Below are 18,315 nucleotides of genomic sequence, written 5' to 3' on the forward strand. Positions count from 1 at the left end.
TCCCTTCTCCCTTCCCTTCCAGCGAGAGCGCTGGATGAACCTGCACAATGTGCCACCACGTGCTTGGGCTCCATCTTCGGCTAATGTGCCAGATCCTACCCTGGTCCGGATAGCGCTGGTTAATGCTACATCTCTAGCAAACAAGACTTTTATTCTTATTCTTATTTTATTCTTATTTTTCTGGAGATTGGGAGAGAGGGTTAGGCTCTGCTCACAGCACCAGGACTGTGATGCTGTGACTCCAACTCCCAACAGGCAGTGTGAGATCCAAGATGGCGGCAACCAGCTGCGAGACAACAATACAACAAACTTTTTTCTCTGTGGACCATAATTTCCGACTTTTTTCAAAACTTGTTCAAATGACCTGGATCACCTCGAGGAATACATCAACGAGTGCTTCAACAGACTGTAAAATGGATGAAAATCCCCCGACCTCACCTCCACCCCCACATCCAAAACAACCTCAGACAATGCAAAAAAAAAAAACGATCCTGAATTTCTCCACTCTCCAGCACGAATTCATCTACAACCCCCCCACTGCCCAAAGGTATGCAACATACTACTCTCCATCGGACAGAAAGTCACTGGACTCGACAGTAGAATCGCACTCATTGAGGTTCAACACCGAATTTCAGTCACTCTGCCAGAGCCTGGAATTCAGCCAGGAACAGTTAGACACTCTTACGGCTGAAGACAAGACACTGAAACAGTCCGTGAACTCCCTCACTCACCAGCTCAACTCAACCGCTGCCAAAAATAAACACATCTTCTTCACATCACAATCTTGTCTTCACCGGCATTCCTGAACATCCCACAGACAACCCCGAAAAAACTGTACAGGACTTCATGACTCACCAACTCAAACTCCCCCCCGACACCCTCAATAACATCACATTCCACTGGGTTCCCTGTATGGGTCAGAAAAACTCCACCAACAACCGCCCACTCTCGATTGTTGCACAATTCGAACATATTAAACAGAAACCACAGGTACAACAAAAAGGAAGACAGCTTGAAGGAACAGACTAAGGACTCAACGACCAGTTTCCAAAAGAAATCCTGCTCCGCCATAAACAACTTCACCTCATCCACAAACTCATGACCCAACAGGGAAGAAAGGATGTCATCTCTGTTGATAAACTCTACATTATGATTATAATAATAATAACAATTATAGCGAGATAAGGACTAAAACCCCTGGTCTTCTAACCACCATGCTCTCCCGTACACTGTACTCACTTTGTCTTATTAAAATAGACACTGATAAACATCTATAATCGTCTGGAATATTCTAATATACATTACTGCACTATTGTCTCTCTCATAAGATGCGCCCTGATCAGCTTTGGACTCCTCACAAGCTTTGTTTCAATGTTTATTTACCCACAATTCTTTGTGTCTGTTATTTGTGTTCTTTGTTCCAAACAAGAGGGGTCGCTATTCTGATCAATAATAAACTTTCATCTGTCCACAATGTGACAATTACAGACCCTGAAAGACGTTTCATAATAATTAATATATACATCAACAATAACCCATCACAACCGGTAACATATACAGCCCAAACACTGATGACCCATCATTTTCCCATAATTTCTTCTCATCTATCTCCAAAAGTTCCAACTGTCCCATCACCATAGGAGGAGATTTTAATACAGCCATCAACCCTTCTATAGACAGAAGTAACAACACAAATATACAACACTGGCAGTCATCTCAATCAATTAAACAATCCATGTGTGACCTGGGACTTCAACATCCATTTACTAAACAGTATTCATTCTTTTCACCCGTTTACCAAGCTTTCTCACATATTGATCTATTCTGTGGCGCTGCATTTTCTGCCCTGTTGTCTTTGATGTGCCTCTCCCGTCATAAGGTTCAACTTTGCGCTGCCACATTATTGACTCTTCCACTGTCTCAGTCCCATTGATGTGCTGTGCCCGTATTCACGAAGCATCTCAGAGTCTCAGAGCTTCTATCTCAGCCTCAAAGTCCCTTATCAAGGAATTCTTAGCTTAAAGTGACTCAGGAAGTGTCTCAGTAACTCTCAGCAAGGAGTTGACACAATCCTTTATCTTAGTGAGGAGGTGTGGTTGACCCCGTTGCTCTGTATGATGCAGTCTGCTGAGAGCTGATTGGTTGTTAGAGAGAGTCTGCTGAGAGCTGATTGGTTGTTAGAGAGAGTCTGCTGAGAGCTGATTGGTTGTTAGAGAGTCTGCTGAGAGCTGATTGGTTGTTAGAGAGTCTGCTGAGAGCTGATTGGTTGTTAGAGAGAGGAAGATGCTCTGAGCTTCTTGCCCGTATTCACAAAGCATCCTGAGGCTAAAAGTAGCACATAGTGACGTCACTCTTTAAAAAAAATCTTAGAATTCCTTGAAATGTAAGACTTTTCTTGGAATTGTTCCTTACTAAGATAAAAGTAATTCACAAAACATCTTGAGCCCTAAGAGCTCCTAAAGGTAGAAAACCACTAGAAGTAGTGAGGAGGACTTTTAACAAGCCAAAGAACGACACACACGAGCACATGCACACATGACTGACACCTGTCTACAGGTGAGCTCCAGCAGAGCAGCAGTGATGACCTGGTCCATCCCAACCCTCCGTCAGCAGAGTGTCAGTCTGACCGTCAGCGTCGGACCGTGTCCTGGCACTGGAATCTTCTTCAATGCTCCTCAATTGCTCCTTCAAGGACCGCAGTGAGGGGGTCTACATCCACACCAGCACTGACAGCAAGCTCTTCAACTTTGCCCGTCTCCATGCCAAGACAAAGGTGATAGAGGTGCTCATCCGTGAGCTTCTCTTTGCGGACGATGCAGCCCTGACGTCACACACGGAGGACGACCTCCAGCAGCTTGTCAGCCGACTCTCCAAAACCTGTAAGGAGCTCGGACTGACCATCAGTGTAAAGAAGACGAACGTCATGGCACAGGGCACAGACCACCTCCCAACAACCACCATCAACGTCACGTGCTGGAGGCTGTGGTACAACTTCACCTGACTCGGGTCTACGATCTCAAGCTCGCTCACCCTGGAGGCAGAAGTCAACAGCAGGATAGCTAAGGCTGCAGCAGTCTTATCCAAGCTACACCAGAGAGTCTGGAACAACTGCAGCCTCACGGAGCAGACCATGCTGCGCGTCTACCAAGCCTGATGCTCAGCACTCTTCTCTATGGCAGTGAAGCAGGACAGGAAACTCCACAGCTTCCACCTGAGATGTCTGTGTCGCATTCTGCACACCTGCTGGAAGGACAAGGTACCAGATCCAGAGGTGCCAGGTAAAGTTGAGCATGGTGGCCTTCCTGAGAGAGAGACGCTTGCGTTGGTTCTGCCACGTACGCAGGATGAACCCTGGCTGTATGAACTAGCAGACGGGACGCGGCCAACCGGACACCTACACCTTTGCTAAAAGGACATGTGTCAGAAGGACCTAAAGCAGTGCAGCATTGACGTCACCGCGTGGGATAGTCTTGCCAATGACTGCACATGGAGGGGGGGCACTCTCGCAGGTGCCAGGAACAAACAGACATTCTCACCGCTGAAAACAAGACACTAGTGCAGTAATGTACAATAGAATTTTGTCAGTGATTATAGTAAATGTTTGTCAATGTCTGTTTTAATCAGATAAAGAGCGCACATTGGATAGGAGAGCGTGGTGGTTAGAAGAGCCAGAGGGTTTTGTCCTTATCTCGCTATAATTGAACCATCTATGTAAGATTTATCAACGGAGGTAAAAAAAAAAAAAAAAGAAGACGTGGTTGTGCGTGAGAGGACCCGTCATGGCACAGGTCGGTGTTGATGAGAATAGAAGGTCTCAACCATTTACTACACCATCATCTAAACGCTAACAGAAGAACACAGCTCCACGATGAAGCCCTGACGTGATGAGGAGATGAAGGGAAGGGAAGTGATGAGGAGATGAAGGGAATCCAGTTGAAGTGTGTCGTCTCACCCTTCAGTCTCCTCAGGTGAGCTTTGTGCTCCGGCTCGATCAGCGGGAACTCCTCTCTGGACGGACACCTGAGAGGAGGAGACAGGGTTACTGCAGGGTGTGTGTGTGTGTGTGTGTGTGTGTGTGTGTGTGTGTGTGTGTGTGTGTGTGTGTGTGTGTGTGTGTGTGTGAGGCTCACTGGCTGACGGCCTGCTGGATGAGCTTCATCCACAGGTTCTTGTCGTCTCTGCTGGCAGCGTGGAACTCGTACATCTCTGGAGGAGACGAGTCGCTGATGAGGAACATTCCTCTCTCCTGGTTGGCGATGTCTCTGACGATGAGGTTCTGCAGGGACAGAACCGGAGGCTTGTCCTAGACACACACACACACACACACACAAGGAGGAGCATGACGTGGAGCAGTGCAGGAGTTTCTTCAGTTACCAGATTCTTACCAGACAAGGGAAGATTAACTTTTGGTCCTTCTCCTGCAGAAACACCAGGATGTCTGTCATCAGGAGCACCTGGATGTCTACACACACACACACACACACACACACACACACACACACACACACACACACACACACACACACGAGAAAAAGAGAAAAAACACAATTAATTCTAAACAATCATTTTGACAGTGACATTTGATCATCTTTTAGAGAACATTTGAATTAAAGTAGTGTGTTTTATTGTTGTATTTCCTGCCGTTCATTAGGTGGATGCCCTCTACCTGAGGAGCACCACCTTATGGACCAACTGGTGATGAGGAGGGCGGAGTTAAAGAAGCTACTGCGAGAGGAGACGGGGAAGACAAGGAGGGGAGGAAGAGAGTCTTCTGGTTCTACTAGCTCAGGTGTGTGTGTGTGTGTGTGTGTGTGTGTGTGTGTGTGTGTGTGTGTGTGTGTGTGTGTGTGTGTGTGTGTGTGTGTGTGTGTGTGTGTGTGTGTGTGTGTGTGTGTGTGTGTACCTTTGAGCCTGGAGCCTGGGCTCTTCCAGAACAGCGCCCCCTGGTGGAGCAGTGTGCGACGCAGCAGCTCGGCAGGAGTGAACAGTCCTCCGTCCCGGACCCTGGTCTCAGCCCGCTGGTCCAGCTTGGCCTGGATCTCCTGCATCCGCTGGGTCTTCTCCAGGTCCTCCATCTGGAACGGACCAGATCAGAGGCTAGCGGGGGTCTGAGGGTCTAAGAGAGGGGGGTGTCTAGGACAGGAGGTGTTGTTGGTTGGTGAAGTGTTGTGTGTGATTGTTGTTGTGAAGCGTTGTGAGCGTGTGATTGTTGTTGTGAAGCGTTGTGAGCGTGTGATTGTTGTTGTAAAGCATTGTGAGCGTGTGATTGTTGTTGTGAAGCATTGTGAGCGTGTGATTGTTGTTGTGAAGCGTTGTGAGCGTGTGATTGTTGTTGTGAAGTGTTGTGAGCGTGTGATTGTTGTTGTAAAGCATTGTGAGCGTGTGATTGTTGTTGTGAAGTGTTGTGAGTGTGTGATTGTTGTTGTGAAGTGTTGTGTGTGATTGTTGTTGTGAAGCGTTGTGAGCGTGTGATTGTTGTTGTGAAGCGTTGTGAGCGTGTGATTGTTGTTGTGAAGCGTTGTGAGTGTGTGATTGTGGTTGTGAAGCGTTGTGAGTGTGTGATTGTTGTTGTGAAGCGTTGTGAGTGTGTGATTGTTGTTGTGAAGTGTTGTGAGTGTGTGATTGTTGTTGTGAAGTGTTGTGTGTGATTGTTGTTGTGAAGCGTTGTGAGTGTGTGATTGTTGTTGTGAAGCGTTGTGAGCGTGTGATTGTTGTTGTGAAGTGTTGTGAGTGTGTGATTGTTGTTGTGAAGTGTTGTGTGTGATTGTTGTTGTGAAGCGTTGTGAGTGTGTGATTGTTGTTGTGAAGCGTTGTGAGTGTGTGATTGTTGTTGTGAAGCGTTGTGAGTGTGTGATTGTTGTTGTGAAGCGTTGTGAGTGTGTGATTGTTGTTGTGAAGCATTGTGAGTGTGAGATTGTTGTTGTGAAGCGTTGTGAGTGTGAGATTGTAGTTGTGAAGCGTTGCGAGTGTGTGATTGTTGTTGTGAAGCATTGTGAGCGTGTGATTGTTGTTGTGAAGCGTTGTGAGTGTGTGATTGTTGTTGTGAAGCGTTGTGAGTGTGTGATTGTTGTTGTGAAGCGTTGTGAGTGTGTGATTGTTGTTGTGAAGCGTTGTGAGTGTGTGATTGTTGTTGTGAAGCGTTGTGAGTGTGTGATTGTTGTTGTGAAGCGTTGTGAGTGTGTGATTGTTGTTGTGAAGCGTTGTGAGTGTGTGATTGTTGTTGTGAAGCGTTGTTTCCATCAGCTGTTGAAAGACAGCCGAAGCGTCTCGCTGGGTCACCTGACGATCAATGGAACTTAGCAGCTCTCGGATCCTCAGCAGCGCCTGAGCCAGAGACGAAGCTTCTTCTTCATCATCTTCATCACCACAAACAAGAAGAGAAGCATGATCATTCGCTCATCACACTTTTCCTCCCTCATCACTTCATCATCATCACACTCTTCTTCCCTCATGTCTTCACTCTCAGAGGTTTTTCTTTGCTGAGGACGTCACCTCTTATGTCTAGTAACTGGATAAAACTAATCTGAAGCGACGTCATAAAACTGAGCAAATGAAATGGAGGAGGAGACGAGATGGAGGAGATGAGATGGATGAAGTGTCGAGGTGGAGGAAGAGGGGAGATAGAGGAGGAGATGAGGTGCAGGATGCGCCATGGAGGAGGTGAGATGGAGGAGATGAGATGGAGGAATAGAGATGGAAGAGACGAGGTGGAGGAGGAGACAAAGTGGAAGAGGAGAAGAGATGAAGAAGACAAGATAGAGGAGATCGGATGGAGGAGAACAGATGGAGATGAAATGGAGGAGTAGACGAGATGGAGGCGATGAGATGGAGGAGTCAAGGTGGAGAAGGAGATGAGATGGAGGAGGAGTCAAGGTGGAGGAGGAGCTGAGATGGAGGAGATGAGATGGAGGAGAGAAGATGGAAGAAGAGGCGAGATGGAGGAGACGAGATGGGAAAGAAAAACGAGACGAAGTGGAAGAGGAGAAGAGATGAAGAAGACAAGATAGAGGAGATCGGATGGAGGAGAACAGATGGAGATGACATGGAGGAGTGGACGAGATGGAGGAGGAGACAAGATGGAGGAGGAGACAAGATGGAGGAGGAGACAAGATGGAGGAGGAGTCAAGGTGGAGGAGGAGACAAGATGGAGGAGGAGTCAAGATGGAGGAGGAGGCAAGGTGGAGAAGGAGATGAGATGGAGGAGGAGTTGAGGTGGAGAAGGAGATGAGATGGAGGAGGAGTCAAGGTGGAGAAGGAGATGAGATGGAGCAGGAGATGAGATTGAGGAGACAATATGGAAGAAGAGACGAGATGGAGGAGGAGTCGAGGTGGAGGAGGAGACAAGATGGAGGAGGAGATGGAGGAGGAGAAGAGATGGAGGAGGAGATGGAGGAGGAGATGAGGTGGAGGAGGAGAAGAGATGGAGGAGACGAGATGGAGAAAACAAGATAGAGGAGATGAGATGGAAGAGGAGTCGAGGTGGAGGAGGAGAAGAGGTGAAGCCAGAGATAAGATGGAGAAGACGTGGTGGACGAAGAGACGAGATGGAGGAGAAGATGAGAGGGTTAAAAAGTATGTACCTGTGGTGAGTGTAGTATAAAGTGTGTACCTGTGGTGTGTGTAGAATAAACTGTGTACCTGTGGTGTGTGTAGTATAAAGTGTGTACCTGTGGTGTGTGTAGTATAAAGTGTGTACCTGTGGTGTGTGTAGTATAAAGTGTGTACCTGTGGTGTGTGTAGTATAAAGTGTGTACCTGTGGTGTGTGTAGTATAAAGTGTGTACCTGTGGTGTGTGTAGTATAAAGTGTGTACCTGTGGTGTGTGTAGAATAAACTGTGTACCTGTGGTGTGTGTAGTATAAAGTGTGTACCTGTGGTGTGTGTAGTATAAAGTGTGTACCTGTGGTGTGTGTAGTATAAAGTGTGTACCTGTGGTGTGTGTAGTATAAAGTGTGTACCTGTGGTGTGTGTAGTATAAAGTGTGTACCTGTGGTGTGTGTAGTATAAAGTGTGTACCTGTGGTGTGTGTAGTATAAACTGTGTACCTGTGGTGTGTGTAGTATAAACTGTGTACCTGTGGTGTGTGTAGTATAAAGTGTGTACCTGTGGTGTGTGAAGTATAAAGTGTGTACCTGTGGTGTGTGTAGTATAAAGTGTGTACCTGTGGTGTGTGTAGTATAAAGTGTGTACCTGTGGTGTGTGTAGTATAAAGTGTGTACCTGTGGTGTGTGTAGTATAAAGTGTGTACCTGTGGTGTGTGTAGTATAAAGTGTGTACCTGTGGTGTGTGTAGTATAAAGTGTATACCTGTGGTGTGTGTAGTATAAAGTGTGTACCTGTGGTGTGTGTAGTATAAACTGTGTACCTGTGGTGTGTGTAGTATAAAGTGTGTACCTGTGGTGTGTGTAGTATAAACTGTGTACCTGTGGTGTGTGTAGTATAAAGTGTGTACCTGTGGTGTGTGTAGTATAAAGTGTGTACCTGTGGTGTGTGTAGTATAAAGTGTGTACCTGTGGTGTGTGTAGTATAAAGTGTGTACCTGTGGTGTGTGTAGTATAAAGTGTGTACCTGTGGTGTGTGTAGTATAAAGTGTGTACCTGTGGTGTGTGTAGTATAAAGTGTGTACCTGTGGTGTGTGTAGTATAAAGTGTGTACCTGTGGTGTGTGTAGTATAAAGTGTGTACCTGTGGTGTGTGTAGTATAAAGTGTGTACCTGTGGTGTGTGTAGTATAAAGTGTGTACCTGTGGTGTGTGTAGTATAAAGTGTGTACCTGTGGTGTGTGTAGTATAAAGTGTGTACCTGTGGTGTGTGTAGTATAAAGTGTGTACCTGTGGTGTGTGTAGTATAAACTGTGTACCTGTGGTGTGTGTAGTATAAAGTGTGTACCTGTGGTGTGTGTAGTATAAAGTGTGTACCTGTGGTGTGTGTAGTATAAAGTGTGTACCTGTGGTGTGTGTAGTATAAAGTGTGTACCTGTGGTGTGTGTAGTATAAAGTGTGTACCTGTGGTGTTGTCCAGGATCCGCTGGATCAGAACTGGATACTTGGAGATTCGTTGGGTAACCAGCAGGATACACTCCTGGACACCGTGGCAACGCAGCAACGGTCCTCGACTCACCCTCTGCACGCACACACACACACACACACACACACACACACACACACACACACACACACACACACACACACACACACACACACACACACACACACACAGTTGAAGCCCTGAACGTCTGTGCTGAATATAGAATTAGATAGGATTGGGCAAGTTAACCTGTTATTTTTGCTTTAACCAATTAAACAATTATTGCCATTGCAATTATTTTCATTTTAAAGTTCTTCCAGACAACTGCTGCCGTTGTGCGGTTCCGTCACTGACAGTGGTCCCCCGGTGTGACCCGGTGTGACCCGGTGTGACCCGGTGTGATCCGGTGTGACCCGGTGTGATCCGGTGGGCCGTGGCCAGCCTGCCGCGGTTCCACTTCACTGATGAATGACACCAGAGTTCAGCAAACACACAAGGTTTCCCTTCATAAAACAGCCTGAGTTTAGCGGGATCAATGATGCTGTTGTCCATCTTCAGGTCCCACAGTTGTTGTTTCACCCCATCGAAGCGCTTTCTTTTTATGTGCAGCTCAAAGTCTTGAAAAAACATGACATGGTGGTATAGGGATTTCTTACCTTATAAGGATCACTATTTATGTTTTGGTTGGCTATCCATAATGATTAATAATTATCAAAGATAGTTTTTAATAATGTTATTGAAATGTAATCTGATCTGTATCAGAACCTCGGAGCTCCACTTGTCTTAACAGGAAATGATAGACAATTCAGTTCTATCAGTCTCATAAGATATACTAAACAGTTCATCAGGAAGTTGAACTAATAGTTAAATTAATTACAATTACCAGAATTAACAGTAAAGCTTGAAGGATTTTAGAGTTCTTGACACAGAAGAGTCGACATTTCATTCTCCTTTGTGCTCATTAATAAAACAACAAGTATGATTCCAAACATTATATTTATTTACAATGAAAACAAATAAAACACAGATTCTAACTACCTATATACAGCTGTGTGTGTGTGTGTGTGTGTGTGTGTGTGTGTGTGTGTGTGTGTGTGTGTGTGTGTGTGTGTGTGTGTGTGTGTGTGTGTGTGTGTGTGTGTGTGTGTGTGTGTGTGTGTGTGTGTGTGTGTGTGTGTGTGTGAAAGAGAGAGAGAGAGATTTGGAGGGAGTGTGTGTGTGAGACGTGTGATGAACTACAAAACAAGATGGCGGATCACAAGAAGCTCCATTCCAATGGAGGTTATCAGAGAGCAGGAAGTCTGTCCTGGGTCTCCACCATGTGCTGGAGAACAATGGAACATGAAGCTAGTCTTTAGCGTCTGCTTCCTGTGTGTCTCTGCTAAAGGACCATTTCTAGAATGACTTGATGTGAATGAGACTTGTTTTGTAAAACGTCAGGAGTCGTCAGATGGTGTTCAGTTACTGTGTGATGTTGTCTTTGATGTGATATGTGTAGGATTGTGAGTTAACTAGTTAGTAAAGCAAAGATTAGCATGCAGACCCTGTGTCTGTGGCAGAGCTAGCGTTGGTTTACAGGTTGATCACTGCTCCTAATATCATTATCTATAGAACTCAATCACTGTAACAGAACCAACACATCTTCATGAAGTTAAACAGTTCTATCATAGCATCAGGTTTAACTAATCTCAGGTAAAGCCCAGTTGTTGTTCCCACTTCCTTGAAGGAGTTCAGTTGTTGTCCTGCTGGAGGGAAGCTGGTGTCTTCTCCTGTAGTTAGCACCTCCTGCTAACTGTGGTTGCTGGTTCTGCAGGCTGAGGAGAAGAAGATGGAGTTGATGTTTCAGGAGTCCTTCTTTGCAGCTCCTGGTTGTTCCTTTTGTCCAGACTGAGGAGCTGGTCGCTCAGGTCTGTGATGGTTTTCCTGCTGGTTGAGGAAAACACAAAGAAGTTCTGTGAGGCGTCGTTTCCCTGGTCCGTCCTGGAGGAACTGCTTGGTTTTCCTGGTTGATGGGAGATCAGACTCTGGGTGCTGGTCTCTGGACCAGGGGAAGGTCTGACCCTCGTGGTGGGTCAGCAGAGGAGTTGAGGAGTGAAGGCCCTGGTTGGAGGCCTCTGGTGTTAGCTGTATGCTAACGCTGGGTGAGTGTTAGCTGGATGCTAACGCTGGGTGAGTGTTAGCTGTGTGCTAACACTGGGTGAGTGTTAGCTGTATGCTAACGCTGGGTGACTGTTAGCTGTATGCTAATGCTGGGTGAGTGTTAGCTGTATGCTAACGCTGGGTGACTGTTAGCTGTATGCTAACGCTGGGTGAGTGCTAGCTGTATGCTAACGCTGGGTGAGTGAGCTGCTGGGAAGCAGCTCTTCTCACAGTGTTCACAGGAGAAGATTCTCTGCCAGACTCTCTGAGACTGGTTTTACAGGCTTTTGTTGCAAGTGTGTGGATTCGAAGGTGTCGAATCCTGAGAGCTTCAACCAATCAGTGACTGGCTGATTTCATGGGGAAGTGTCTTGTGAGCAGAAAACGGGGGAGGATGCTGTGGTAAAAGGTTCCCCCCACTGGGTGTGATGGTCAATCACATTCCTGGGTCAGAATTCATGTCATGACTGTATCAAGACATATGAAAATTGTCTTTCCTTAGAAATGAACAAACTTTCTATGGTCTTGTGAGATCCCAACAGTGGCCTTCATACATGATCTCTCCCTTCTTTCTAGCTGCTTGCATGACTTGAATCTTGTCACGGAAGTACAAAAAAACGTCATTATCATGATTTGCGGAGGAGCGGATTGTGAAACACCTGGTAGTCTATGCGCTGTTTCGGTAACCAGTGGGGTAGGGGAGGTCTGGGGTCCGTGGACTTCGGATAGCCATTTTTCCATAAAAGCAGCTGCATTGCCCTGTTTGACTTTCTCTGGGAGATTCACAAAGTCTGAGATTTGAACGACTGCACCTGTTTTTTAGGTCATCCACCTCAGAGGTGCGCTCAGACACCTGCTTCTCCAGGATCGAAATTCTGGTTTTCTCACCAGCAATATCTTCTTCTATGTCACCAACACGGTCCTCTGCTTGTCCCAGTCTTCCTGAAAAGTCTTTCAATTCTGTTTCGATCCCATTGATTGTAGACAGAACTCCATCAAATTTGCTGCCGGAGTCGTTTTTCAGTGCTGCGATTCCTTCTAAGACCCCTGACGTTCCCGGAGTGTCGGTGGTTAGCGTGTCCACTTGTTAGCGTTATCGTCCTTCGTTTCCTCAAGTTAATCCGTCTTGTTCTGAGCCTTTTTCTGGTGCCCGAGATGGGTTTAGATTGTCTGGTCAACATGTGTTTGATTACAGCTACACGTACCTTTAGTTTGATAGAGGAGTGTGTTCGCTTTTAACTAATGATTTCATTGAGCTGACTGCTCCGGAGCGGCCGCTCAGCTCGGCGCCATAGCTACGCCCCCGAACAGGCACATTAGGTACCAAACATAGACAGTAGGCTTTGCCCTGAAAAATGTTACGGCAGTTCCCTCAGAATTGTCTGGGACCATTGTTCGTATTACTCACAGGATGCATTATGCCCTTGCAGTTGCAATAAGCTATTGTATTTATTTATGCTTTGATAACACTGGTTTAGTTAAGTGTATTTACAATAAAAGTGTGCTATACACCACTTTTGATTTCATTATTGGATTTTGCGTGTAACAATGCAATTAATCATGATTCATCACAGGAACTCATGCGGTTAACACGATTAAAACTTTTAATTGTTGCCCAGCCCTAAAATTATATCATTGTTCATCCTTGTTCATTGTGTTTTGACAGCGAGTCTGTGTGGGACCCCTGAGCAAAGCCAGATGTTCTGACATCATTGAGTCTTTTTGCACCTAATCTGTAAATCAGATGGCTTGCCATTTCTGTTCTGACCAAGGGGTATATGAAATAGGCAGGATTCTGCACTCGTCAGAGATACATTTGAATCGGCTCTACTCTTTCCCAGGCTATTCTATCGTCTGCGATTCTGATGCAACCCGCCTTATTATAAATATTATTTTGCAAGCATCAGCGAAGTCCTTTTCCATCCTCTTCATCACCACCTAATTAACAACACAGCCACACTAACAGCTAACAGTCACAGTAACATTTAACAGTGAATCGCGTGGTGGCACGGACATGTGACAGTCGCAACTTCCATGTTGGTTCTGAGAGAGTGAACATCGCCCCGGCAACGTGACACGGGAGCCACTCCGGCGGTAAGCACCTGTGGATGTGACTGCCTCAACTTCCTCGTTGGGGCAGAAGGCGCGGACACAATGTGGAGACAGACGGTGTTCAGGGTAGCTCCCGTGTCTCGGCGCGGCGCACCAGTTTAACTGTGTGCTGCTGCTGCGCGAGACGACCGGCTTGGCTCTGTGCCACAGGAGCGTGCACAGGTGCGGGGCGACGTCACCGGAGCCGGCCGGCGTTCACGCTCTCGGAACCAACATGGAAGTTGCAGCGGCAGCTCTGTGACTGCAAAAAAACAGTTAACTAAACAACTCGGGCTAAACGAGGATGTAAACAACAGAGGATTCATCAGGTGCCGCCACGGTTGAGACGACTGTGGGAACATCACATATCTGAAGAGCTCTAAGCCCCGCCTACTTTTAAACCTACTTTCTGCAGTGGAAACGCAACGGATTTGGTTCCGGTTACATTTTGCCGTACCGCACAATAACGTTCTGTTCCGTCTCTGCACTTTTTGTGCAGCACATTGAGGCTTAAGAGCCACACTACAGTCACAATAACAGCTAACAGTCATACTGACAGGTGGAGGTGACAGGTGGAGATGGTAGGTGACAGGTGGAGGTGATAGGTGACAGGTGGAGGTGATAGGTGAAGGTGATAGGTGACAGGTGACAGGTGGAGAAGGTAGGTGACAGGTGGAGGTGATAGATGGAGGTGATAGGTGACAGGTGACAGGTGGAGAAGGTAGGTGACAGGTGGAGGTGATAGGTGGAGGTGATAGGTGACAGGTGGAGAAGGTAGGTGACAGGTGGAGAAGGTAGGTGACAGGTGGAGGTGATAGGTGGAGATGGTAGGTGACAGGTGGAGGTGATAGATGGAGGTGATTGGTGACAGGTGGAGGTGACAGGTGGAGATGGTAGGTGACAGGTGGAGGTGATAGATGGAGGTGATAGGTGACAGGTGGAGAAGGTAGGTGACAGGTGGAGGTGACAGGTGGAGATGGTAGGTGACAGGTGGAGGTGATAGATGGAGGTGATTGGTGACAGGTGGAGAAGGTAGGTGACAGGTGGAGGTGACAGGTGGAGATGGTAGGTGACAGGTGGAGGTGATAGGTGGAGGTGATAGGTGACAGGTGACAGGTGGAGAAGGTAGGTGACAGGTGGAGGTGATAGGTGGAGGTGATAGGTGACAGGTGGAGAAGGTAGGTGACAGGTGGAGAAGGTAGGTGACAGGTGGAGGTGATAGGTGACAGGTGGAGAAGGTAGGTGACAGGTGGAGGTGACAGGTGGAGATGGTAGGTGACATGTGGAGATGGTAGGTGACAGGTGGAGGTGATAGGTGGAGATGGTAGGTGACAGGTGGAGGTGATAGGTGGAGGTGATAGGTGACAGGTGGAGATGGTAGGTGACAGGTGGAGGTGACAGCTGGAGGTGATAGGTGGAGATGCTTGGTGACAGGTGGAGGTGACAGGTGGAGGTGATAGGTGGAGATGGTAGGTGACAGGTGGAGTTGATAGATGGAGGTGATAGGTGACAGGTGGAGAAGGTAGGTGACAGGTGGAGGTGACAGGTGGAGATGGTAGGTGACAGGTGGAGGTGATAGATGGAGGTGATAGGTGACAGGTGGAGAAGGTAGGTGACAGGTGGAGGTGACAGGTGGAGATGGTATGTGACAGGTGGAGGTGATAGGTGGAGGTGATAGGTGACAGGTGGAGGTGATAGGTGGAGGTGATAGGTGACAGGTGACAGGTGGAGAAGGTAGGTGACAGGTGGAGGTGATAGGTGGAGGTGATAGGTGACAGGTGGAGGTGATAGGTGACAGGTGGAGAAGGTAGGTGACAGGTGGAGAAGGTAGGTGACAGGTGGAGGTGATAGGTGACAGGTGGAGAAGGTAGGTGACAGGTGGAGGTGACAGGTGGAGATGGTAGGTGACATGTGGAGATGGTAGGTGACAGGTGGAGGTGATAGGTGGAGATGGTAGGTGACAGGTGGAGATGGTAGGTGACAGGTGGAGGTGATAGGTGGAGGTGATAGGTGACAGGAGGAGATGGTAGGTGACAGGTGGAGGTGACAGCTGGAGGTGATAGGTGGAGATGCTTGGTGACAGGTGGAGGTGACAGGTGGAGGTGATAGGTGGAGGTGATAGGTGACAGGTGGAGATGGTAGGTGACAGGTGGAGGTGACAGCTGGAGGTGATAGGTGGAGATGCTTGGTGACAGGTGGAGGTGACAGTTGGAGGTGACAGGTGGAGGTGATAGGTGACAGGTGGAGATGGTAGGTGACAGGTGGAGGTGTTTCCTCACCCGGATGAAGAACTGGAAGCGCTTGTCTCGGGCCAGCAGGTCTTTGTAGACCTTCAAAGCCTTTAGGTGACGACTGCAAAACTCTGCGTACGTTGTCCGGATGTCGTCTGCCCACTGGTCTGAAAACTGAACACCACAACAACAAACAGTTGTCAACAGTCACACTGGGGGGGTGGTGGGGGGGGGTGCTCATGCAGTGCGTTGTCGGGGTGAGTGCTGGTCCCCGTGTTCCAGGCCGGTCACTCGGGGGTGGGGTGGGGGAGCACGGAGGGTCTAGTGGGCCAGGGTCCTAGCGGCAGGGGCACCTCCCTCCTTCTCAACCCCTCCACCTTACCTCACCTGACTTCACTCAACAATAGGGACTAGTGGAGCGGGGCCTCGGGTGGGGGTGTCCAGGCTACTTAACTATGGTCTGGACCCGCCCCCAACTTTGTACCGCCCACAATTTTAACTGCACTTATTCACGCAGGGTCTTGAGGGGATTAGCTAGCTTTCAGGGTTCTGCTGCTGGGCAGCGCCTGAAACACACACAATGCATCCAACGCTTCAAAACACAAATACACACATCTTCATGCATCCAACACCCTACAGGGTGTGAGGGCAGTAGATGGGGCTCCCCCCAGCACCTCCCGTTGTGGTCTCACCCTCTGGAGGGTGGGGAGCATGCTAGCTCAAGCATGGCTGGGTTTTAGTTCTCCCTCATTATTTTCAGTTGGATTGGTGGAGGGTGGGCTCTCGTAGTGGCCTGGTGGGGGCCCGACTGGCAGCCTGGGGGGCAGGGAGCATCCCCCGTCCCCCAAGTGAGTGTGTGTGTGTGTGTGTGTGTGTGTGTGTGTGTGGGGGGGGGGGGGGGGGGGGTAGTTCTGTGCTCCATGAATTCCTGTTTATGCAGTTTCAGCATGAGTATTATTATTAAGCTCATTTTTCCAGACCAACCCTCAGGGAGCGAAACAACCTTTTAAAAAATCAAGAAAAAGTTGCTGGATGGTGCTAGCTACTATGCTATGCTATGCTATGCTATGCTATGCTATGCTATGCTATGCTATGCTATGCTATGCTAACTGTAGGTGAGTGTACCTGCTCCAACAGGACATCCCCCAGCTGGTGGATGGTGAAGTTGCGGCTGGATCCAGGGTGAAGGCTCAGGTTGCGGCGCAGCAGCAGTTGGGACAGAAAGTGAGTGTGGATCCGGATCAGCTGGTCCAGGAAGGGGAACATGGTGTTGACCAGACCCGGGTCTAGCTGCAGCTCCTCCAGCAGGCCCTGCCTGAAGACCCGGTCCATGATGTGCAGGGTCCGCATGTGGTGCAGCTCTGTCTGGATCAGCTCTGGATCGCAAATACACACGCACGCACGCACGCACACACACACACACACACACACACACACACACACACACACACACACATTCACACATACACATACACACACACTTGGCTTTTTAGCCCCTCTGTCGTGGCTCCCTTAAGCTTTCACAAAATTCTACATCAAAGAACAATTCATCTTATTTTTAACAGATTTATCCACCAGTCATTTTCAGAAGGACGCTTAACTCTTGGCTATAAATCCCTGTTTAAGTAATAAGGGCTAAAATTGGAATGGCTAAAACTACAAAGTATGAGGAAAAAACTGCTAAAACAGCAAAATATAAAACAACCTCATGTCACGCCCCAGTCTTCAGCAGCCTCAAAGGGGCGCTGTTGGCCAGCATTTGGGCTTTCCCCTCTCCCGTCTCTCTTCCCATTATGTTCTACACAGACATGTCCAGCTGTGTTTACAGATGTGGAGACGTTGCGGGCATGATTGACCTGATTCATTTCAGCTGCTCCGGCCAGGTGGAGTTTCCTCTGCTGATCGTCTGCACTTCTTAAACAGGTGCCCAGCTCCACTCGGCATGGGATCTTAACACTCTGAAAGTTAGCATCGTTATGTGTGTTACGCTCGGCTTCTGTCCTCGACTCCAGCCCCACAGGCGTCTCCTGCAGTTCAGCCTGGGCAGTCTGCCACCGGAGCCCCGTTGGTAACTCAAACATAGAAATCTGCTCCGGGAGGATTTACGCAACCATGCTAACCTGCTCCTGATACCATGTCGGATGAAAAGCCCCGTTTCCACCAGACAAAAAGTGCAGGAATGGAATGATATGGTCCGGTAAGGTTTGGGTTTCCACTGGAAGAATTGTGGATTTTTCCATAAATAACCGCTCCAAAGGCTGACGTTTGTCCATCGCCCTTCCGTTTGAAAAAACCTCCTCCTAGCGGCGGACTGCAAAAACTCCCCTTCACATATCCCAAGTGCTGTCTGGAGAAATATGTTGTAACCTGTCTGTGTTGATGCTAAATGTGCCTGAGGTGGTTGTTTTCCCCAATTACAGACTGTCTCCTTAGAGCACAGTCTTTAATCTGCCTTTTTTTCCCTCCTCTCCTCACCTCATGTGTCCTTCTTTACCCAAAACATTCTGTGCAATTTCGTTGTACCTGTACCTGTACCTGTACAATGACAATAAAGCTTCTGATTCTGATTCTGATTCTGATTCTGATTCATCCGTTGGGGTACCAGGACCATGGAATGGGTCTGAGTTTGAGGAGCCGTCTGCTGATTGGTCAGTGATTTACTACACCCTCAATATTTTAATATGTCGGCTGGATGAATCTTCTGCTGTTAACATATTCAGCTTGGCACTAGTTGTTTTTTTTGTTGTTTATTTTTCTTTGCTGCACAACTTTCACGTTGGCCCTGAAAGAGCAGAGGTGAGTCCGGGACGGACACAAGGGGGTGTGGAGCA

The 18,315-nt window shown here is 47.9% G+C and overlaps 1 protein-coding gene across 1 annotated transcript in view; it reads right to left on the minus strand.

Annotated features, from left to right (window-relative positions):
• The window catches only part of arhgef2a (Rho guanine nucleotide exchange factor (GEF) 2a), a gene marked incomplete at its 5' end in the record, with an annotated part of 96,726 nt that overhangs the window by 24,509 nt on the left and 53,902 nt on the right, over nt 1–18,315 (minus strand). The window contains 8 exons of the mRNA XM_080516513.1: nt 3,953–4,020; nt 4,131–4,303; nt 4,386–4,462; nt 4,904–5,075; nt 6,280–6,356; nt 9,002–9,119; nt 15,533–15,658; nt 16,610–16,860. Of these exons, the coding sequence (XP_080372639.1) occupies nt 3,953–4,020; nt 4,131–4,303; nt 4,386–4,462; nt 4,904–5,075; nt 6,280–6,356; nt 9,002–9,119; nt 15,533–15,658; nt 16,610–16,860 (1,062 nt within the window). The remainder of the gene's footprint in view (nt 1–3,952; nt 4,021–4,130; nt 4,304–4,385; nt 4,463–4,903; nt 5,076–6,279; nt 6,357–9,001; nt 9,120–15,532; nt 15,659–16,609; nt 16,861–18,315) is intronic.

The sequence above is a fragment of the Blennius ocellaris genome (genome assembly GCF_963422515.1).
Source record: "Blennius ocellaris genome assembly, chromosome: 20".
NCBI lineage: Eukaryota > Metazoa > Chordata > Actinopteri > Blenniiformes > Blenniidae > Blennius > Blennius ocellaris.